This window comes from Xenopus laevis, chromosome 9_10L, assembly GCF_017654675.1.
Source record: "Xenopus laevis strain J_2021 chromosome 9_10L, Xenopus_laevis_v10.1, whole genome shotgun sequence".
NCBI lineage: Eukaryota > Metazoa > Chordata > Amphibia > Anura > Pipidae > Xenopus > Xenopus laevis.
Window position 1 is genome coordinate 49,222,235 of NC_054387.1, and position 24,160 is coordinate 49,246,394.

Sequence of the window (24,160 nt, forward strand, 5' to 3'; positions counted from 1 at the left end):
GCTCCACTGGGACAGGGAGTGATGTCAATGATGCTTCGTATATGCCAGGGGTTTCAGGGCTGGTCAGTACAGCTGTGCTGGGGGAGAAGTTAGGGTTTGCCCTCATTACTAATGATAGTATAACACTCTAATTTTAAAAATCTTGAAGGCATATTATCAAAACCAAATCTTCTGGCACTGGGTTGCCTTCTAATCTCATGACCTTGCAGCAAGCATCCAATGACATCACCAATAATCATGCTGAGACGCTTTAATGCACTTAAAAAACATTAAAAAGATGACACTTGAAGACCAAGTAATTCGATAATTTTTTATTCACTTTATCATTCCCATTGCATTTATTTATTTGTTTATTTTACAATTTTCCAGCATTTATGAAAAGAGAAACCTCTAAGTAGCAATAATTTCCCTGATCAGAGAATTTAACCCCAGAAACAAGCTGGAGTCGCTTAATAAACAAGCCGTCTCTGCTGACTTTGCTTGTTGTGGTCCTGTCTCTGGCGGATCCTCCCGGGTGGATGACAAAGGCATGCCCTTGGTATCTCATTGCTTTTCATAAAATTCTAATGTATTCTATAGAGTAGGACTGCCACATCCAACAATGTTACCCTTAAAGGAGTTTTATCCTCAAAACACGATAATCCATTGAATCTCAGGCTTTCTGAAGCCAATGTAACTTTACTATTTGCTTATGGTCTGCATGGTTTACTACAGATAGTACCAATAGTCTACTAGTAGGTTTATTGCTGTACTTCTGAGTCTCTTGGAGCAAAGAGAAACCTTTTTTTTTACTACTGATGGCTATATCAGGATAAAGAAAGGGGTTTAAGTGGCAGCCCTGTTTTCGAGTGTTTCCAAAATGTGTGGTTTCAATGTTGAGAAAGTGCAGTTTGTCATGACCCATGATCATTTTATATATATATCAGCATATAATGGAATACTGTCATCACATATGCCTGAATTTACCTATAATACTGTCTATGATCTTGAAGTTTGGAGTTAAATTACTTCCTGTATTAAAAATAAATAAATAAATACATTAAATAAATATATATGTATATTTATATATATTTTTTGTGCTTCAAAGAGGGAGTATAATAATAAGTGGCAATTTACTGATACCCCAGATGTAAGTTCAGAAGCACTCTAGGGCAAAAGAGCACATTTAAAAAATGCAGTTGGATACAGGGTCTGGCTATAATATGCAGTTTGTGCAAAATAAATGCAAAATTTGGCTTGAGCTACAGGGCTCAGTTACAGCCTGCTCCCGGCGGCACGCCCTATAGGTATGGGATATAATATGATGACAGTATCCATTTAACCTTAGCTATAATAAATATAGAAATATATATTAATTCTCTAAAAGGAGCATATTTGCTTGTATAACCTACACATGATTATTGTCTGTTCAACAGATTGTCTGTTCAGGGAGGATTTCCTGAGATGATGAATGAATCATAGGACAAAAATGTCCTTCTGTCCTTATTCCCGAGAAGCAGACCAAGATGGCAGCAGTCCATGCATACTTCCTTTAATAATGTGCGTGGGGTTGGGAGCCAGAAGGCAAAGAAGCAAGAAAAGCTTAGACCACAGAGCCTGTCAGCTTATTAAACCACGTACCAATCAGAATTGTCTTTTAGGATTTGCCAAACCTGGTGCCCGATGAAATATTGCAATGCCCACCTTGAGGTAGTGCCTTTGGACCTCCTGGCTGCAGAGTTCTAACACATTGTCAGGGCAGGAGAATCCAATATGAGAAACAAAAAATCGAGTCCCTGGAAATACACAAAGACAAATTAGAAGGGCCTGTGTTAGGATAGGGCATTTTCGGTTTCCCTCCAGGGGGAACTTGAAGGAAATAACTCAGGTGCAGATTTATGAACATTGGACTTTGCACCAGTGAAATAACATAACATATTAACATAGAATGTTAGGTTGAAAAAAGACACACCTCCATCAAGTTCAACCTTTCAACTTTTCTTGACCTGCCTAACTGCCAGTTGATCCAGAGGAAGGCAAAAAACCCATCTGAAGCCTCTCCAATTTGCCTCAGAGGGGAAAAAACTCCTTCCTGACTCCAAAATGGCAATGGGACTAGACCCTGGATCAACTTGTACTATGAGCTATTTCCCATAACCCTGTATTCCCTTACTTGCTAAACACCATCCAACCCCTTCTTAAAGCTATCTAATGTATCAGCCTGTACATCTGATTCAGGGAGAGAATTCCACATCTTCACAGCTCTCACTGTAAAAAACCCCTTCCGAATATTTAGGCGGAACCTCTTTTCTTCTAATCGGAATGGGTGACCTCTGTCAGTTGGAAAGACCTACTGGTAAATAAAGCATTAGAGAGATTATTATATGATCTCCTTATATATTTATACATAATTATCATATCACCCCTTAAGTGCCTCTTCTCCAGCGTGAACATCCCAATTTGGCCAGTCTTTCCTCATAGCTAAGATTTTCCATACCTTTTACCAGCTTAGTTGCCCTTCTCTGTACCCTCTCTAATACAATAATGTCCTGTTGACTGATGGAGACCAAAACTGTACGGCATATTCTAGATGGGGCCTTACCAGTGCAATATAAAGTGGAAAAACGACCCCTCCTCCCGTGAATCAATTCCCCTTTTAATACAGCTCAAGACCTTATTTGTCCTTGATGCTGCTGACTGGCATTGCTTGCTACAGCCAAGTTTATTATCTACAAGGACTCCAAGGTCCTTTTCTATAATGGGTTTGCCTAGTGGCTTGGATATTTTTACATCCCAGGTGCATGACTTTACATTTATCAACATTGAATCTCATTTGCCACTTAGCTGCCCAGATTGCCAGGTTATCCAGATCCTCCTGCATCCTGGATGGAATTAATTGGGCTGCAGTTTTGTGTCATCTGCAAACACTGATACATTACTTACAATACCTTCCCCTAAGTCCTTAATAAACAAGTTAAATAAAAGTGGACCCAATACCGAGCCCTGGGGGACCCCAATAAGAACCTTACTCCAAGTAGAGAATGTCCCATTAACAACCACCCTCTGTCCCCGATCCTGCAGCCAGTTTCCTATCCATGTGCAAACGACTGAAGTAACTCATAACAACCAATTTTTTGCTTTTAGTTTCTAACTAGTAGAGTGTTCCAAGCTATCTTCTGCCCAGTCACTGTGGATTACAACACTGCTGTAAAATTGCACACTGTTAGTGAATGAGCCTCACAGTGTCCATGTTATATTAATAACCAACATTTGGGCTTAAAAACTGAAAGTGAATCTCTTATTGCTGTCAGAGAGTGCAATGGTCCCTCCGGCTCGGGTTGCCACCTTTCCTGTTATGAACTGAGCAGTCTGGTGTTTGCCCAGAATTTAGAAGTCTAAAATCTAGACAGGACTCCTCACTGATTGGCACGGTGGTCAACCAATCACGGGCTGCTTTTTCCATAGCCACACCCACTGACATTGGAAACCCCTAAACGTTATCATCCTCTCCCTAGCCCAGACTTTCAGAAATAGAAAGGTGAAAACCTTACCTCCAGCTACTGGTGAACTGCAGATATTCAATATGGCCTCATCTGTGCCTGACCTCAGACATATTCATGTGTAAATACAGGTATGAGATCTGTTATCCAGAAACCCATTATCCAGAAAGCTCCAAATAACTAGAAGGATATCTCCCATGGAGTCGATTTTAATCAAATAACTGAAATGTTTTAAAATGATTTTCTTTTTCTCTGTAATAATAAAGCAGTACATTGTACCTCATCATAAATAAAATATGAAACCCATTAGGGTTGTTTTGTTACCAAAAAGGATTGATGTTTATATTTTTATTAGTATGAAGATCCAAATTATGGAAAATCCCAGGTCCTGAGCATTCTGGTCCCACACTTGTACTGCATTCCATTACTTACTCCTACATTATACCCTGAAATGACGATAAGTAATGGATTGCACTATTCAAACATACATAAAGGAGTGTGTTCAATGTTTGATTTCCCTTTAAAACCATTTAAGGATTAGTTTCTTAAGACTGAGCGAATGACAAAAACCCTATTGATTTTTTTCTTTTCTGTGCTTTACAGAGGGAATAAAAATACACCGTGACTCACAAAATGTCAGTTGATTAGGTCCCTTGTGCTAGAATGTATTGCTGTAACCCTAGCCTGAATCCACAGCATGACATTTACTGCTCTGTTGGTATCCCATGAAGCCCTTTCCTCTCTCATCTCCGAATATTCCTATCATCTCCCTCTGCCCCCTGCCTACAGTACAATCTGCTCTCCTACTTTATTGTGTTGCCCTCAGGCTGATTTACCCCTTCCCTAATATACAGGATTTGTTCTGTCCCCTTGCCTTCCAGCACTCAGACTCTATGGTACATTTCACCCCACAATCTTACCATAAAAACACTGTATATTTATGACTAATGGGGCAAATGTATTACATGGTTTTCTTATTATCGTTGATTAATGGTTGCCCATCATTTTTAACCTTGCATGTGGTTGTAATTAACATTGCTCTTTATTGATATATCTTTTGCAATATGACTTTCAATAACTGAGGCATATTATCTTGCTGACGATTGTGTTCACCAATCATTAATTTTTACCCTGATCAGTTATGTCCTGCTGTGTATTCATCAATATATTTGTCATCAACATTCATAATATTTATGGCAGAAAAATGCCCAGACCTAAATATGTGCTAAAAAATTCACAGACCAAGAAATCAATGCAGGCAATAACTCGTACATACAGTATTTGCATTAATACCGCCAGCTGTGTCACACCACAAACAAGGGTTTCTTTCACTTACACATATGCAAGTGCAATGGAATGCAATTCACTATGTGTATACCCACAATGCAATATTTTCCCATGATTCCAATGTAGTTGTGACCACGCTTCATGTTGCATCCGATACATTAGAATATGCAAAATTGCATGTGCTTGATTTGGTCAATTGGATGACAGATGTGATAAAATTTGTTAGTGTTGGAATTGTGCAATTTCCAGTTTTAAATCTACAGAATTAAGAGAGAAGGAGCACACCCTCAAAATTAGAATGTGGGTGCTAATTCATAGGAGACTCCCCATCAGGGTCTCCAAATTTAGCTGCTAAATATAATCAGAAACGGATAGCACACCCAGTTGGAAAATAATTAATAATATGGAGCTCCCACGACCGCTTCAATACACATAGCCAACTTGCACCTAAAGAATCACACTCACACATATAAATATAATCAGAAACGGACAGCACACCCAGTTAGAAAAAAAAATTATTTATTATAAAAAAAAGGCAAAATATATAACAAAAATTACAAAATAATATTTGGTAAGCCAGTTGAAACACGTTGGGCTCACCAAATATTATTTTGTAATTTTTGTTATATATTTTGCCTTTTTTTTATAATAAATTTATTTTTTTTCCAACTGGGCGTGCTGTCCGTTTCTGTTTATATTTATGTGTGTGAGTGTGATTCTTTAGGTGCAAGTTGGCTATGTGTATTGATGCAGCCTGTAGCGGTAGTGGGAGCTCCATGGTCAATCAGTAGGTGCACATGCGGGTAATTCACACGGGTGTTTTCAAGATAACAGTGTCCAAAAGAACTGAAAGGAAATTACATATAGCTCCCTATAGCACAAATAGAGTGTATGGGTAAAGCTGTCAGGATGTTAAACAATAATTTTCTCAATGGATCAGATATTTATATCAGTTGACATTGATCATTTCAATAGGATTGTTTGGTCATGGTTTGTTGCAAGGACCAAATTAACCTTTTTGGGCAAATATACAGGATGCTAGATGGCTAGAGGTAAGGCAGTAAGTCAGGGCCAAAATGAGGGGAAAATAGTTTGTGGGTGAAGTTGGGCCTGATAAAGACACAAATGGTTAGAATTGTGGGCCATAGCAGTTGCTGATCTTAAGAGAAAATAGGTGCAGTTTGGGTATATTGGGCAGTGTTTGGGCATAATGAGGCAAGGGCAAGGTTGGTTGGGGTTGTAGCCAGGATTTGTATGTAATTTTCTAACTTGCCCCATTTTACTTAGGGATATTGAGCATATACTGGGCTAAGGACCAAGGCCCCAAGAATGGACTATCCGAGTAGAAGAAGAAGAAGAGAGGGCAAAACAGGATTGAGAAGAAGTGAGAAAAGTGGAGAGAAGATCAGAAATACAGCAAGATCGGTGGCTGCTGGGAGTTGTAGTTTTACAGCAGCTGAAGGGCCACATGTAAGTAATTTCTGTCCAAGTGTATCCTATCCACAGGAGCCTGTACCGTGAGGTATAGAGACAGCCCCTATAATAGAGCATCTCATGAAAGATGAGATAGGCAGAAGTGATTCCAATACGCCTTCTGCAGTACTGAGAGCATTCAATCTAAAGTTTCATTCCCTCTGGGCCTGTGATCAATGCTCAGAAATATCTACACTGACTGCAATCAAAATCCTAAAAGTGATACATTATCCCAAAGCCTAAAAGTGATAGGGTTATCCCAAAGCCTAAATGTGATAAGTTAATCAAAAGCCTTGACAGTGATGAGTTTGTTGGGTGCAGGGTAGATTGTACCATGAGTTGTGAGATTATGATTAGATGATAGATAGATAGATAGATAGATAGATAGATAGATAGATAGATAGATAGATAGATAGATGATATATAGATAGATAGATAGATAGATAGATAGATTAGATAGATAGATAGATAGATAGATAGATAGCTATAGATTCTTAACAGATATATATAGAGATATATTTTGATTTCGAAACATACAGTTTCTGCGCTACTGTGAGATTTGGGGTGAGTGCTTATTTGTGCCCTGGGTACCCCTGGAACTATAGCAGGGTGACTGTTACCCCAATGTTTCTATATATCCGTAACCTTGTTTTGAGCTAAGGGGGCCCAGCCTGAAGGCTGGTTAGGGTGAGATATGGGGTGAGTGTTTATTTGTGCCCTGGGTACCCCTGGAACTATAGCAGGGTGACTGTTACCCCAATGTTTCTATATATCTGTAACCTTGTTATGAGCTAAGGGGGCCCAGCCTGAAGGCCTTGCTCCAACATTTGTTTGACTATATATGGATTATCCGCCCCTGAGGGCCTGGGGCAGGAGCACCTGGGCCGCTATTCAATTTAGTGAGTTGTTTCTATTGATGAAGTGTTATGCTTAAATATTTGGTATGGAGTGCTTATTTGTGCCCTGGGTACCCCTGGAACTATAACAGGGTGACTGTTACCCCAATGTTTCTGTATATCTGTAACCTTGTTATGAGCTAAGGGGACCCAACCTGAAGGCCAGTTAGTGTGAGATTTGGGGTGAGTGCTTATTTGTGCCCTGGGTACCCCTGGAACTATAACAGGGTGACTGTTACCCCCAATGTTTCTGTATATCTGTAACCTTGTTATGAGCTAAGGGGACCCAGCCTGAAGGCCAGTTAGGGTGAGATTTGGGGTGAGTGCTTATTTGTGCCCTGGGTACCCCTGGAACTATAGCAGGGTGACTGTTACCCCAATGTTTCTATATATGTGTAATGAGCTGTTATGAACTAAGGGGGCCCAGCCTAAACTCCAGTAAGGGTGAGATTATGGGTGAGTGCTTATTTGATGCCCTATGAACAGAAATGTGGAGAGCAGCAAACAAAATAGGAAGAAGGATAAGATGGAGAGGTACTGGAGGGAAAGCGAAAAGAGGGGTAAAAAGGGTAAGATAGAACAGAAGAAAAAGGAAATGTATATAGACTGAAGGAAAAAAGCAAAGGAGAGAAAGAGAGAGAAGAGGCTAGAGAAGAGATACATATGAAAATAGAAGGAAGAAAAAAGAAATGCAACATGCAGGGAACAAGGGACTAAAGATTGTGAATGGGGTTGACCAAGAGGTCTATAAACCTCTGCCTTTTGTTCTGTTACATTATTACAACCAAAAACCTTTTAGTTTCCAAGTACCCTCTAATGAACTGTGTGATTGTTAGAATATCAATTAATAATTAGATTAAATGCCCTGTTTAATAGACTCATTACTGTAATTGCAGCTAGGAGCAGTAATGGGCAGCACACATCTCACTCTATCTTACATTAATACAAATGAAATCTCAGCCAACCGACAGGGCTCAGAATGCCATGTCAGTATAGCTGGGGCCCTATCATTGCTTCTGGGTTAAGGATTCTAGGAGCTGCATATTATTTATGCTACAGACTGTACTGGAATCTATACAGCCACAAAGCACTCATCTTAATTTATTCCTAATTAGATATTCAAATGGTAAATTGTATCTGTGTTTAGCTATGCAGCATATGGATTTTATGCACATGCTATTTTAAGGGTGTGAGGAGGCATTCCTATACATCAGCTTCTGTTTTGACATCAACAATTTCATCCTCCTTCAGGCCTATTGCACCAAACATTGTCAACACGTGTCGAAACAGACTTCAGGTTTGACAGTTTATAAATTAGGCCCCATGTATTATTCATGATGAACTGTAGTTCTTTCCTAGATTCCCTTTCACTCATGCAAATCCTCAGTATTGATTGCCATTCAATAGTGTATTCCAAAGGGAATTAAATGTGAAACAAGCCAATGTATTTTTGCTATGTTCTCAATTAGCCCACTTTAATAATCTTTGTAAACGTTACGCATTAAAAATTCTGTACCCTTTTGATGAGATTTAGTTCAATCCTAATTGCCTGCTGGTGCGGTTTTAGATTTATTCCTCGGTACACATCACTGGTTCTGGTGCAGTGCCTTTTGGAGGCAGGGATCTGTGCCACTGTGATGGAATGCTCTGTTATAAAGATAGCTAGAATCTCAGCCATAAAGCAGGACAGGACTGCTGCTTACAATGGGTATCAGATAGGATCTGTGCCACTGTGATGGAATGCTCTGTTATAAAGATAACTAGAATCTCAGCCATAAAGCAGGACAGGACTGCTGCTTACAATGGGTATCAGATAGGATCTGTGTCACTGTGACAGAATGCTCTGTTATAAAGATAGCTAGAATCTCAGCCATAAAGCAGGACAGGACTGCTGCTTACAATGGGGATCAGATAGGATCTGTGCCACTGTGACAGAATGCTCTGTTATAAAGATAGCTAGAATCTCAGCCATAAAGCAGGACAGGACTGCTGCTTACAATGGGTATCAGATAGAATCTGTGTCACTGTGACAGAATGCTCTGTTATAAAGATAGCTAGAATCTCAGCCATAAAGCAGGACAGGACTGCTGCTTACAATGAGTATCAGATAGGATCTGTGCCACTGTGATGGAATGCTCTATCTCAGCCATAAAGCAAGACAGGACTGCTGCTTACAATGGGTATCAGATAGGATCTGTGTCACTGTGACAGAATGCTCTGTTATAAAGACAGCTAGAATCTTAGCCATAAAGCAGGACAGGACTGCTGCTTACAATGGGTATCAGATAAATAAATAACGCTCTCTTATAAAGATTGTCTAAATCTCAACCTTTTGCTTATGTAAATTAGAACTCTGCTGGGCATTGCAATCCAATAATTGTTTCAAGGCTGTAGGTAAAGTAATCCTAACAGAAAATACTACTGTCCAAATCTTGCCATTCTGCAACAACTCCTTTCCTGCTACGCACCTCATCCCCATACTTGTCTTACCTACAGCTGCTTCTAATTTGTGGGTCACCATTTTTGATTCCCATAAGGTTTAACTTAATAATTACACAACATCTCGTATATATATATATATATATATATATATATATATATATATATATATATATATATATATATATATATATATATATATATATAGTGATCTGCACAGCAAAGGGTGCAATGCAGAGCCTGCCAGCCAGTGACTTTGATGGGTGCCGATTTCCTACACTAAGAGAGACAGTGAGTGAGCAGCATGAAATCCTATTAGATTTACTATCGATCTAGCTGGGTGCACAAAAAGATAGGAGAAGAAGCTGAGATGGATATATGTATTGCCTTTCTGCTGACTGGAGAGGGCTCAACGGTGTTGATCCCCACTGGCACAGAAAGGCTAGAGAATTAGGTCTGGCAAAAATCCATGCACGGCTTTATTATTAAAAGGAGCAAAAAGACTTCTCCCCACCCCTAACAATAACACTTTATTATGATAAAACTCCAAAATCCTTGGCAATGCTATTCTCCTCCAGGGAGCGCTGCTATTTAAAGCATATATATTATGAATACCATCATTTGAATATTGCTGACGTTCATGGAGTTTTGAATAACTTTGTAGATAACACTGCACAAAAGATGCAATTAAGGCTTTAGATCCAAACAATTCAAAGCTATGGTAAATAGCAAAGGCTCCCTGATAGGTAGGGTAGTCACCTTTTCCGGAATAAAATACTGGCCTTCCTATATATTTATCAATTTTCCCTATTAATAACATTGGGATCAAATATCATTTTTACCGGCCAGGCCGGTAAAATACCGGCCAGGTGGCAACCCAACTGATAGGTGAGGCTATAAGGGGTTTGGAGGCAGCCCCTTGCATCCCAGATGCTTCCCAATGCTTGTTTTGGTTTGTCTTTGGCCAATAGCAGAATGGGCAACTGAGAACTCCAAAGGATTCCACAAGGGGTCAAAAAAGATAAAAGCAAAGTATTTTATTCAAAGTTGAATTAAAAAAAAAGCATCTTCTCCATCCGCCGAAGGACACTTAATCATGGGCTACCGAATAACGGAAATGCGTAGGGCAGATGGAGAGTATGCTTTTTAATTCCACTTTAAATAAAACACTTTACTTTTATCTTTTGTGACTCCTTGTGTAATCCTTTGGCATGCCCAGTTGCCCATTCTGCTAATGGCTATGGTTTACCACTCCCTATGCTGAGGGTTCGGGGCAGGTGCATGTGGACCACATCTGTTACTTGGGAGTGTTTCAATTGGTCCTAGTTAGCTCCCTCTCTTTAAATTTGGTTTATATTGTTTTTTCTTTGGACCACAAAAATTCCAGCTGGTTAGCAACTATAGCCATGGCATGAGGAAGTGACTTTGAGAGAGGAGGGACCTTTGGGGTATAACTGACCTTTACAGTGCAAGAACTGAACAGAAAGCAGAAGCCGCCTTTGCTGCATAGACTTGAAAGTGGACTAAAATATTGTCGTTCTTGGTAGCTCTCAATGAATTTTAGCAACGAGGAAATTCTCAAGTGAAAGACGCTAACTGAAAAGAGAGAATTTTAGATGAATTAAGAGTCGACTAGTGAACTTGTTAAAAATGCACAGAAAAGAGTTGGTGAAATATTAATGGATGCAGAAGGGTTCAGAGGAACTGAATTCTGATTGGATTAATGGCTAAACCAGGTCATATCGGATATGCAAGGTGGGACTTAGATAGGGAGCACCCACATGGCCCAACCAAGGATAGCCAAACTAGCTGTTCTATGGCTTTTATTGAATTACACACCCCATGGAAATACTGAATTATCTGGAAGCGGTTGAGGTGGACAAACTGGGAAACAAGAGAGGTCCTAGATGAATAACACTAACTTGCAGGTAGATGCTTCCAAACAGTAACGTGTGCCACGGCGATTGTGACGTCAAATATAAGAGGATGCAAACAACGGCACTGAATGGAGGACACAGTTGTGCTGAAAGCTCCACATTCACCCCCCACAGGGATATGGGCAGGCAATTCAAGACTGTCAAGTTGCTAAACCATAAAGGCTATCTTTGGCCTGGATTTTTTTGCCTGCAGCAGATACAAAAAGACCAAGAATACAGTTCAGCAGGAGAATTATTTTTAAGGCTGACTCATAGCTCAATTAACCCATGAACTACATTGAAGGGATGGTTGTCATAAGCAGAATCCCTAGCATCCTCATATAGGACACAACTTTCTTTCAACCACAGGTTTGGTTGTGACATATATTGCTGGAGTCAAAGTGTCCTGTATTGCTGGGGCCGCTGAAAAATTATGAAACTGTGCAAATAAATATGATAGTGGGTGTAGCTAAAATAAGCTTACGTACTGGCACACCATGAACAATGTTCCATCTTTTTGAGACACTTTAAGCACTTGCCTAATTTCAATCATCAAAAAGGTAATAGAGCCAATAAAAAGTTTGGAAACATCTGTCCTAGAGTGTCTACACACATGCTCTTGCCTCATGTGGCTGATCAACGAAAATTCATGGGGTTATCTTGCACTTATATTCCTTGAAGACTCCAGCCTCATCCTCACTTTTTACTGGGACACTCCTACCCCAGGATCTGGGCTGCATCCATCCATCTTCACTGAGGGGCTCCAAGAAAAAGGCTATGAACTAGCCCCACCCTTTTGTATACTAGGTGTTTGTCTAATACCCCAGAGAAACACTAGCCAGCAAATACATTCCTTCCCATAATTACTACAGGAGGCACATGAATACATAGGGATGCATATCCACTACATTTATACAAGGGCAAGATATAAGAATCTGTGTGGCTAGAATTGGAGGAATTTACAGCAATAGGAAATTGGGATCAGTGAGTAGAAGGTTGAGAGTAATTTCAGCTGACAACCTGAAAGCGAAATGAGTAGGGAGAGCAGTAATGGTAGGAAATGTGATTCAGCACCAAATCAGGGATTTTAAAGCAATATGTTACACCGTAACAATCACCAGTAACTTGAAGACTCATCAGCAAACAACACACACCCCTAGAGCACAGAGGAAATGAATAAAGGAAAAGCATGAAGCTTCAAAAGGCTCAGTCCAATAAGTAGAAGACCAAGACGAAACACGGTGACATGGAGCCTCCTTGCAAGAAGATTTTACATTGGCCACAGCCTGTTCACATTCTCTGGTTTGCTGTTGAGTTAATTATCACAGAACAGCATTTGTAGGATGGTGCCAGTAGGGCAAGATGGTGGCAGTTTAGACTCTACTACAAGATGGCAACAGTAGGGCAGGATGGCAACAGAATTAAAAGATGTATCTGTGTGTGTGTTGGGCCATTGGATCTAAAAAGAACTGAAAAGTTGATGCAGCTCCTGTTTTCTATATATTCCAATGTTCCTCCCCAAAGGGTATTAGTAGATGAAATTTTCTGTCTAGACAGAAATTGCCCAACTGAGTCTATGAAAGCTTGGCCACCATAAGGCTTAGGGGCAAATTTACTTAAGGTCGAATATCAAGGGTTAATTAACCCTCAATGTTCGACTGTCGAAGTTAAATCCTTCGACTTCGAATATCGAAGTCGAAGGATTTAGCGTTATTCGTTCGAATCGTTCGATTGGAAGGATTTTAATCCATCGATCAAACGATTTTTGTTCGACCTTCCCCATAGGCTAACATTGAGTTTGGTAGCTTTTAGGTGGCGAACTAGGGGGGTCGAAGTTTTTTCTTAAAGAGACAGTACTGCGACAATAGAATGGTCGAATAGTCGAACGATTTTTAGTTTGATTCGAAGTCGTAGTTGAAGGTCGAAGTAGCCCATTCGATGGTCGAAGTAGCCAAAAAGAAGTTTTTTTTCTTCTATTCCTTCACTCGAAGTAAATGGGCCCCCTAGAGTACACAGGACCTTTTTGTGCTGTAATAGTAAAGGGGGTTGTTGAAACTATACTGATTATATATATAGTAATTATAAATATGTGGTCTATAAATGGTTAGTATTATTTTATATAAACATCAGCCTACTAGAATAAATGTCATTATTAGGTCACAAAGGCCAAGTACACACGGCCTACATTACACACAGTATCAAGCACTATAATCCATTATTGGGCTTAGTCAACCATTTCAGAATGCTAAAGCTACAAACCAATCATTTTTTGAGGGTGCCTATGGTGTCCTCAAATTAATAATGAGTGGTTCTTTCAGAAGCGGAACCACAGGAAATATACATAGCCATTAACCCAGTGAAACCAACATTTATCTGAACATTTTTCCGGCAAGAGTGGAATTACAGATAATTACATGCTCTTCTGAAACACAATAATCACACAATTTTTGACCACCTTCTAGGCAATATGAATGAAACTGCGAGATACCATATAATTGTAGTATCGTTTTTTTTTTTATTTACACCATTTTATTTGTGTAATTGGAGAGTACATTCGGCAATACAGCACACGCAGAAGAGTTACAATGGTGGTTTTAGCTTTCTATTAATTGTCACCATCATAATATGCTCCTGACCCATGTTTTCCATAAACAACAAATTGCAGGCCAGCAACTACTTGCATTGCTTCTCTTGGGGCTGTTGTCAATCACATCAAGGACACTCCCTATGTTTTGGTCACCAGTACTAACATCAAGCTGCAATATTATTCAAAACATAGTAATATTTATACAGAAGGAATGAGAACTCTAAGCAAATTAGACACAGGGGGTAGATTAGAACAAATATTAACAAATAGCTCCTTGTACTCACATTATATTGCATGCTTGCTGCCATCAACTTGATAATAGAGTAAAGTTGCTGGTGGGTACAGAACATTCCATCTCAGTATATCAGCATATATATACTTATGGGAGGACCTTCCATGCTGTTTCCTTAGACAGTACAGTATGAGGGTACACCTTATTATGTGCCCAGAGCATTCCTTCTCTGTATATTTGTATTTATACATATGGGTAGGAGGTGAAATATTGTTTCCCTTAGACAGTACAGTATGAGGGTATAGCTTATTGTGTGCCCAGAACATTCCTTCTCTGTATATTTGTATTTATACATATGGGTAGGAGTTGCCATATTGTTTCCCTTAGACAGTACAGTATGAGGGTATAGCTCATTGTGTGCCCAGAGCATTCCTTCTCTGTATATTTGTATTTATACATATGGGTAGGAGTTGCAATATTGTTTTCCTTAGGCAGTAGATTATAAGAGAATAGCTTATTGTGTGCTCAGAACATTCCTTCGCTGTACATTTGTATTTATACAAAGCTGCCATATGTATTCCCTTAGAGACAGTACAGTATGAATTTATAAATTAGGTATGTCATGGAGAAAAAGTATGTCCCATAAATTGTACTTTCCCACTAAATCATTTTAAGACTCCCCCATAAATTAAAACGTAACTTTTACTACTATTGTGTGCCCAGAACATTCCTTCTCTGTATATTTGTAATTATACACATGGGCAGGAGGTGTCATGTTGTTTACCTTAAACAGCACTATATGAGAGTATAGCATATTGTGTACCCAGAACTTTCCTTGTTTGTATATTTGTATTTATACATATGGGCTAAAGGTGCCATATTACTGTGGGCCCAGAACATTCCTTCTCTGTATATTTGTATTTATACATATGGGCAGGAGGTACCATGTTGAGGGTAAAGCTTACTGCGTGCCCAGAACTAGGGTTGCCACCTGCCCCGTTTTGACCCAGACAGCCCGGTATTTTGAAGAGCTGCCCAGGTCAAAACTGCCTGCCTGGTTTTCCAAATTAGGAAAACCAGGCAGGATTTCCTATGATTGACGCGGTGACCAGCTAATGGCCACGTCAAAGCCCCTGATGTCACGGCCTGCCCCCACTACATCACGGCCCCGTCCCCGTTGCATTAGGGCCCCGCCCCCTGTCCAGATTGCACCAGGCGAAAAGGTGGCAACCCTACCTAGAACATTCCTTCTCTGTATATTTGTATTTATACTTATGGGCAGGAGGTGCCATATTGTTTCCCTTAGACAGTACAGTATGAGGGTATAGCTTATTGTGTGCCCAGAACATTCCTTCGCTTTATATTTGTATTTATACATATGAGCCGGAGCTGCCATATGTTTTCCCTTAGTAGACAGTACAGTATGAAGTTATAGATTACTCTGTGCCCAGAACATTCCTTCTCTGTACATTTGTATTTATATATATGAGTAAGAGGTGCCATATTGTTTCCCTTAGACAGTACAGTATGAGGGTATAGCTTATTGTGTGCCCAGAACATTCCTTCTCTGTATATTTGTATTTATACATATGAGCCGGAACTGCCATATGTATTCCCTTTGTAGACAGTACAGTATGAAGTTATAGATTACTCTGTGCCCAGAACATTCCTTCTTTGTACATATGCATAGCTGTGTGGTAACATAAGTGATGCACAACACATAGAATTGTGGGTTCTTTTCTGGTGGCCATCTGCAAAATTATATAATATTATATAATATGTATCTGCAGCACCAATCTCAGAAGCGAACACTATGCATTTACTTACTATAACCTTTTTTTTAGAGATTTATGCTTCACTTAAACATCTCAGATCAGCAGTACTCCCACACACTTAAAATAATACCCTGCCGGCTATATAACACGTGGCATTTTCAATTTTCATTATAATAATTGCATATTTGCACAATGGCTAAGGCTCTATACAATATAACAGTCGCTTCTTTAGGGATAGGGGGTGGACAGGAAATAGAAATGTTTAAATACAAAGGCACAGCGGATATATAAATTATTATACATACCCACTCAAAGAGTCAAAGAATAAGAGGGGCTATTGTGTTCGGGATTGGCAATAAATGAGTCCCCAGAATCTATTTACCAAATACAGATGGGATCCTAAGCCCATCCAGGATTCCTGTTGTAGAAGACAAATTATAGAGCCCCGAACCTGATGAATCTGTGCAAGTACTGGAAAGGGTTAATATTGCTAGGATGTTTGCAGGCACCAGAAAGGATTACCTTGTACTGTGATGCAGTAGAGCACAAAGAGTTTACATTACTTTCCTACCACTGGGCAGACCCAGGAAAAGGGGTCAACTACAAACGGAACTTAGTCAAGCAGGCTCCTTAAAGGGTTAATCCTACCGACGTGAACTGGCAGGAATATTAATGGTATGCCCTCTACCGTGTTCCTGCTGGCAGGCCCTTAAAAGAGTTAAAATCACTGAAATTTTGCTGGGCAGTGAAAGGGTTAACTCTCAGCGGATGCTAGTAAACAGGCAACTGAAAGGGTTAATCCTAATAGACTGCAGTATGGCGGGTACTTTGTGAAGGTTATCGAAAATGTGTTGCATCTGCATAGGTAACCATGTTAAACGGCATGGAAAGTGACTGAAGGGGTTCTCTTCTGCACACAGCCTGAGTGTGTTAACCCTAATGGGAATGGGATGCAGGTAGGTAGGAAAATTAACAAGATTAACCCTTTTAAGATAGCACATGGTGCATACCTTGAGAGTGGCTGGGCAGAAAACTTTAAAAGGTTTACGATACGGTGATGCAGAGACCTTGAAACAATTAACCCTACTAAAATATACCTGGCAGTGTTATCCTACAGAGATGCAGCTGGACAGACACAGTGAAAGAGTTAACCCTACTGCTAGCTGTGAAGATACTTTGAGGGGCTTCACCCTACTGAAATGTAGAGGGCACTAGAGAGCGCTAACCCTACTTTAATTCATCTGGTCAAGAAACTTGAAAGGGTTAATTAAACTTTGATGACAGGAAGATGAATTGGTTTAACCCTACTTTGGTACACTTAGGCCCCCTGAGAATTGTGTGTCTGAAAGCCTTCACTTACCAGAGACAGGTGTCCCTTCTGTGATGTTTCAGCCTCTGCTGAGTCTAAAGGCCAAACGCCCTTCACTTTATGTCCCTTATACTGGTCATTACGATGGACTCAGAGCCATAGTCGTAGTGGTTGCTGGAGGACATGGAGCGCCCCCAGGATGAGCACTGAAGGCTGGAGCCCCTCTTCCTAAAGGCTGAGGTGAACCTGTAGAACTTCTTGTGTCTGTTCTTGAGATACTCTCTGTAGTTCTTGGTGAGCAGAGTGTAGAGGAAGGGGTTGATGCAGCTGTTGCTGTAAGTCAGGCAAGTCACTAGGTAGTTGATACACTTTTGGGTCTGGGAGGAGAGCTTGGGGGACATGTCATAGAGTCGGACCAACTGCCAGATCCAGAAGGGCAGGAAACAAGCCCAGAACACCAGGACTATGCTGAAGATCATGATCAGCACCTTCTGCTTGGGGGACCTCTTGTTCTCTTTCTTATTAATGGGGTTCCTCTGGGACTCCAGGTAGGTTCTGGCCAGTCTGCTGTACAGGTATCCAATGACCATGCCTGGGGCCATGATGCTGGTGCTGAACAGGACAGTCAGGTAGATCCTGTAGGCATCCAGGCTCCAGGTGGGGGCACACATTCTCTTCACACCTCTCCCGTTGCCTTCAGTGAGGGTGACCATGATCATCATGGGGAGAGTGAGGAGCAGAGACAGGGACCACACTGCCCCGGCCATTCCTTTGCGGTAACCCTTAGATCTCCGAACTGTGTCGAGGGGTTTGGTGACGGCCATGTAGCGCTCGGTGCACATGCCTGTGAGGGTGAAGATACTGGCGTGCATGGTGAGCAGGTCCAGGCTGAGCAGAATGCGGCACCCCAGGTCCCCAAAGTACCAGTCCCGGGCGAAGTAAGTGCAGACTATGAAGGGGATACTGGAGAGGTACAGCAGGTCGGCCAGGGCCAAGTTAATGATAGAGATGTACATGGACGCCCCGCACTTCACAGACTGACACATCACAGTCAACGTATAGACGTTCCCCGCCACCCCCGACACGTACATCAGGGATAAGACCGTCCCGAAGGTGCCCGTGATCAGCAGCTCGTCCCACAGCACAACCCCAGGGGGGACAGACACGTTCCCCGGGACCGAGGAGTTTGGCTCCATCGGGGGGAGTCCGCTGGGGATGGAGAGTGTTCATCGGCTGCAGCCAGACCCGAGCTCACCGGCTGCTCAGCAGCGCCCCCTATCCGCTACTCTTGTGCCGGGACGGGTTCTCTTCTCCAGTTGGATTGTCTCACCTGTCTCCCTGAATAGATCTTTGCTCTCCTTTCCTTACATCGAATTGCTTCCCCAGACACCCCGACACTGCTCCTGTCTCTTTAAGACCATTGTTCTGCCTCCTTCCCACTTACTCTCTCCTCTGTCCCATTTATTTGGTCACTTGCTTCTGTTTAGCTGTTGTCCTACTGTATTTCTGTTACATTAATAACTCCAGCCCCCACTGACTGTCTATACCATCCTCTGCTCCTCTCACTGACTCCTCTTACCTATCTGACCAATGGCTAATTGGCTACCCTTCTGTCTCCTCTAGCCTGTCCTCTCTCCTATCATCTCTTCTTCTACCTTCTCTCCCCCTGTTCTTTTTATATCTCTTCCCCTGCCCCTCTCTTTCTGATTCTCCTCCATTACTTGATATTTGCCTGTCCCTTTATTCCTTGCCCCCCTCTCTTTATATTCTCACACTTTGTCTCTTACTTTATACTCTCTCTTTCCTCCTTTATGACAGTTCTCTCTTTATCACTCTCTTCCCCTCCTGCTTGTACCAAAACCACTTCACTTCTCCTCTCTCTTTGTATCCCCCATATTTTTCCTGCTCCTTTTATAACCCTAAGTCTCCTCTTTTGTGTCTGGTTATCTGAGTCCCTCTGTCTGTAGCCTCCCCCTCTACCTTTATTTACCTGTCTTTTGCCTGTCTGTGTCTCCACTTTCACTCAGTCTGTCCTCTCATGCTTATGTCTCTTTGTCTCTCTATCTCCACCTGTCTTTCTTTTTTCCTATAATTCTCTCTCTCTCTCTCTCTCTCTCTCTCTCTCTCTCTCTCTCTCTCCTCTCTTATTCCTATATCTATATCCTCTGTGTCTTTCTTTCTTTTCTTTTCTCCTGCCTTTCATCTCTCCCTCCCCCGTTTGTGCCTGCAGTGTCCCATTCAGAAGCCCTTGTGGTGCCCAGGATTTATTTTTGGCTGATTGTGATGCAGGAAGCTCCAAACTGTGCAAGTTGTGCAGCTCCGTTTCCCTTGGGGGCATTACAGAAGGAGTCGTGCATCACTCAGCAGTACTGCAATCAGAGATGCACAGCGTATAGCCATGCCCAGCACGACCTACTTTATATACTGTATACTGCAGGGCTGGCTCAGGTCATCCGGGCACAAAGTGTCAGGTGGGATTATGGCAATACAGAGTATCAATCCATTCAAACAGCTAGTATATTTTTTTTGTATCTCTACCCTTCCAAACTGGGGTATCTGCATCATACAAAATTAAAAAATTGTTCTTCCTCCCATGCTGAACCAGTATATTAGTAGTGTGCTTCATTGGTAAAAACACAATCTATATGGCAGCACTGTAAACAGTTCATTAATTCTTTCAACTCCAGACAGTTAATTTCATTGGTTCATATGACTTGCTTACATTACATCCCTGTGCAATCTGATGTCATACAGATGCCTGAATTCTTTTTGGGTAATGCTGGGAGCTGTTCAGCCATATCTGATACTTAAATCAGATTTTAGCTGTAGGAGGGATACAAAAGTTGCAGTATCTCTCTACCAATTTGAAGCTGGCGGCCCCTGAGTCTTAATGATAACTGTTACTAGATAGGAGTGTTTAAGCATCCCATACAGGACCGCCATCAGAAATCGCAGGGCCCCGTACGACAAAATTTCCTGGGCCCCCTGGGCTGCGCCCACCGCAAGCCCCACCTACAGGTCCGCCTCCCTACCACACAGTAAAAAAACAAAAAAAAATATTGGTGGCTAGGGTTCCCACATGTTAATAAAAAATAAAGAGATATTGATGGTCAGGGCCCCCCATAAAAAAACATTTGTGGCCAGGGCCCCCCCATTAAAAAATATTGGTGGCTAGGACCCCACATGAGAAAAAAAAATGGTGGCCATGCCCCCCCCCACATTATAAGAAAATTGGTGGCCAGGGCCCCTTAAACGTCCATGCCTTCCCGAAGTCAGCAGTTCTCAGAAAGATGGGGGGCCTGGCTAATCAAGTAAGTGTGGCATGGCCGGGGCTCCCTAACCCTCGGGGTCCCCTACAACTCTCCCCCCTGTCCCCCCCGATGGCTGCCCTGATCCCATACACCATAAATAGAATCAGAAGCTCCTCTAGATATAAATCAGGAGCAGAGCAACAGTATCCTGAAAAAAATAATGACATAAAAAAAGGGGGCTGATTATATGATGACAGCATCTTTTTAATTCTGAATGAAAGCCGTCACACATCTATGGAATGTGTCAGTGTATTTGCAAGCAAGTCATTATGGGATGTTCATTCAGGCTGCTTGTGTGTTTATACTAACGGTGTCTGTTACAGTTCGTGGCAACAGAGAGAGAGGTGCTGGTGTACGTGGGTGGCAGAGTGTTAAACTCTCTCTTTGTGACAATAATTAGGAATGTGCCTGCATATATATATATATATATATATATATATATATATATCATTGCACAGGGGAGTAACTACAGAGGAAGCAGACCCTGAGCCTGTGGGAGTCCCAGGAGGTATAGGGGCTAGAGATGTCGCGAACTGTTCGCCGGCGAACTTGTTCGCGCGAACATCGGGTGTTCGCGCTCGCCGGAAGTTCGCGAACGTCGCGCGACGTTCGCCATTTTGGGTTCGCCATTGTTGGCGCTTTTTTTTGCCCTCTCACCCCAGACCAGCAGGTACATGGCAGCCAATCAGGAAGCTCTCCCCTGGACCACTCCCCTTCCCTATAAAAACCGAAGCCCTGCAGCGTTTTTTCACTCTGCCTGTGTGTGCTGAAGAGATAGTGTAGGGAGAGAGCTGCTGCCTGTTAGTGATTTCAGGGACAGTTGAAAGTTTGCTGGCTAGTAATCGTTTTGATACTGCTCTGTTATTGGAGGGACAGAAGTCTGCAGGGGTTTGAGGGACATTTAAGCTTAGGTAGCTTTGCTGGCTAGTAATCTACCTTCTACTGCAGTGCTCTGTATGTAGCTGCAGTGGGCAGCTGTCCTGCTTCTGATCTCATCTGCTGACTGCTGCAATAACAGTAGTCCTTGTAAGGACTGCTTTTATTTATTTTTTTGTTGTTTTACTACTACTACTACTACTACTATAAGAGCCCAGTGCTATTAGTCTAGCAGTGTTGGGGAGTGGGACTGGTGTGCTAATCTGCTGCTCCTAGTAGTTCAGCAGCACCAACTTTAATTTTTTTTTTTAATATTCATTTTTTTTTTATTTTACTTTTTTTATTTTACTACCGCTGTAGTAGTGTATAAGTTGACCTTTTAGGCATTATTTGCCCTGTAGGCATTATTTGCACACTGTTTTCTTCAACCCGCCATCTAGCTGTGTGACCTTGTTCACATTCTGTCTAAATATCCATAATATTACCGTCTCCAGAAAAAACACCGGAGTGACTTTTTTCAAGCAGCATTCATATATTTTACGTAATCCGTATCCACCGCTGTAGTAGTGTATACGTTGACCTTGTAGGCATTATTTGCACACTGTTTTCTTCAACCCGCCATCTAGCTGTGTGACCTTGTTCACATTCTGTCTAAATATCCATAATATTACCGTCTCCAGAAAAAACACCGGAGTGACTTTTTTCAAGCAGCATTCATATATTTTACGTAATCCGTATCCACCGCTGTAGTAGTGTATACGTTGACCTTGTAGGCATTATTTGCACACTGTTTTCTTCAACCCGCCATCTAGCTGTGTGACCTTGTTCACATTCTGTCTAAATATCCATAATATTACCGTCTCCAGAAAAAACACCGGAGTGACTTTTTTCAAGCAGCATTCATATATTTTACGTAATCCGTATCCACCGCTGTAGTAGTGTATACGTTGACCTTGTAGGCATTATTTGCACACTGTTTTCTTCAACCCGCCATCTAGCTGTGTGACCTTGTTCACATTCTGTCTAAATATCCATAATATTACCGTCTCCAGAAAAAACACCGGAGTGACTTTTTTCAAGCAGCCATAATATATTTTACGTAATCCGTATCCACCGCTGTAGTAGTGTATACGTTGACCTTGTAGGCATTATTTGCACACTGTTTTCTTCAACCCGCCATCTAGCTGTGTGAGCTTGTTCACATTTTGTCTAAATATTGATAATATTATCGTCTCTAGAAAAACCACTTGAGTTGCTTTTTTTCAAGCAGCATTCATATATTTTACGTAATCCGTATCCACCGCTGTAGTAGTGTATACGTTGACCTTGTAGGCATTATTTGCACACTGTTTTCTTCAACCCGCCATCTAGCTGTGTGAGCTTGTTCACATTTTGTCTAAATATTGATAATATTATCGTCTCTAGAAAAACCACTTGAGTTGCTTTTTTTCAAGCAGCATTCATATATTTTACGTAATCCGTATCCACCGCTGTAGTAGTGTATACGTTGACCTTGTAGGCATTATTTGCACACTGTTTTCTTCAACCCGCCATCTAGCTGTGTGAGCTTGTTCACATTTTGTCTAAATATTGATAATATTATCGTCTCTAGAAAAACCACTTGAGTTGCTTTTTTTCAAGCAGCATTCATATATTTTACGTAATCCGTATCCACCGCTGTAGTAGTGTATACGTTGACCTTGTAGGCATTATTTGCACACTGTTTTCTTCAACCCGCCATCTAGCTGTGTGAGCTTGTTCACATTTTGTCTAAATATTGATAATATTATCGTCTCTAGAAAAACCACTTGAGTTGCTTTTTTTCAAGCAGCATTCATATATTTTACGTAATCCGTATCCACCGCTGTAGTAGTGTATACGTTGACCTTGTAGGCATTATTTGCACACTGTTTTCTTCAACCCGCCATCTAGCTGTGTGAGCTTGTTCACATTTTGTCTAAATATTGATAATATTATCGTCTCTAGAAAAACCACTTGAGTTACTTTTTTTCAAGCAGCATTCATATATTTTACGTAATCCGTATCCACCGCTGTAGTAGTGTATACGTTGACCTTGTAGGCATTATTTGCACACTGTTTTCTTCAACCCGCCATCTAGCTGTGTGTATTATCGTTTCCAGAAAAACCAACTGAGTTTTTGTTGTTGTTGTTGTTTTTTTAAAAATAATGCCAGGCAAAGGCAGGCCGCCACGCAGAGGCCGTGCTAGGGGCCGTGCTGCTATGCAATCCTGTGGCCCTAGCAAATTGCCCAGTTTTAAAAAGCCAATGACCCTGAACTCCCAAAATGCTGAAGAGGTAGTTGACTGGCTTACACAGCACACCCCATCCTCTACCGTTTCTAACTTTACCACAACATCCTCCTCATCCTCCACTGCTATGGCCACCCCACGTAACACTTCCTCCACCACCGGTGCCCCTTCTTCACTGGGGTCAGAGGAGTTATTTTCCCATGAGTTTCTTGAACTGAGTAATGCGCAACCATTATTGCCAGAAGAAGATGAAGGAGATGAGGACCTTACACCAGATTTAATTCTGGCAGAGAACACGATAGAGATGGAC

General features: G+C 41.4%; 1 protein-coding gene across 1 annotated transcript; it reads right to left on the reverse strand.

Moving 5' to 3' along the window:
- Window positions 1–132: 132 nt before the first annotated feature.
- uts2rl.L (urotensin 2 receptor-like L homeolog) lies at window positions 133–19,737 on the reverse strand. Its single transcript, XM_018235404.2, has 2 exons — window positions 17,445–19,737; window positions 133–1,775 (listed from the first exon to the last, which is right to left on the reverse strand). The coding sequence occupies exon 1, from the start codon at window positions 18,587–18,589 to the stop codon at window positions 17,507–17,509; it is 1,083 nt and encodes a 360-aa protein (XP_018090893.1). The 5' UTR covers window positions 18,590–19,737; the 3' UTR covers window positions 133–1,775; window positions 17,445–17,506.
- Window positions 19,738–24,160: the final 4,423 nt, after the last annotated feature.

What these genes read in the sequence shown, in the direction of transcription:
- uts2rl.L (XM_018235404.2), bottom strand. Translation starts at nt 18,589, where the DNA reads ATGGAGCCAAACTCCTCGGTCCCGGGGAACGTGTCTGTCCCCCCTGGG.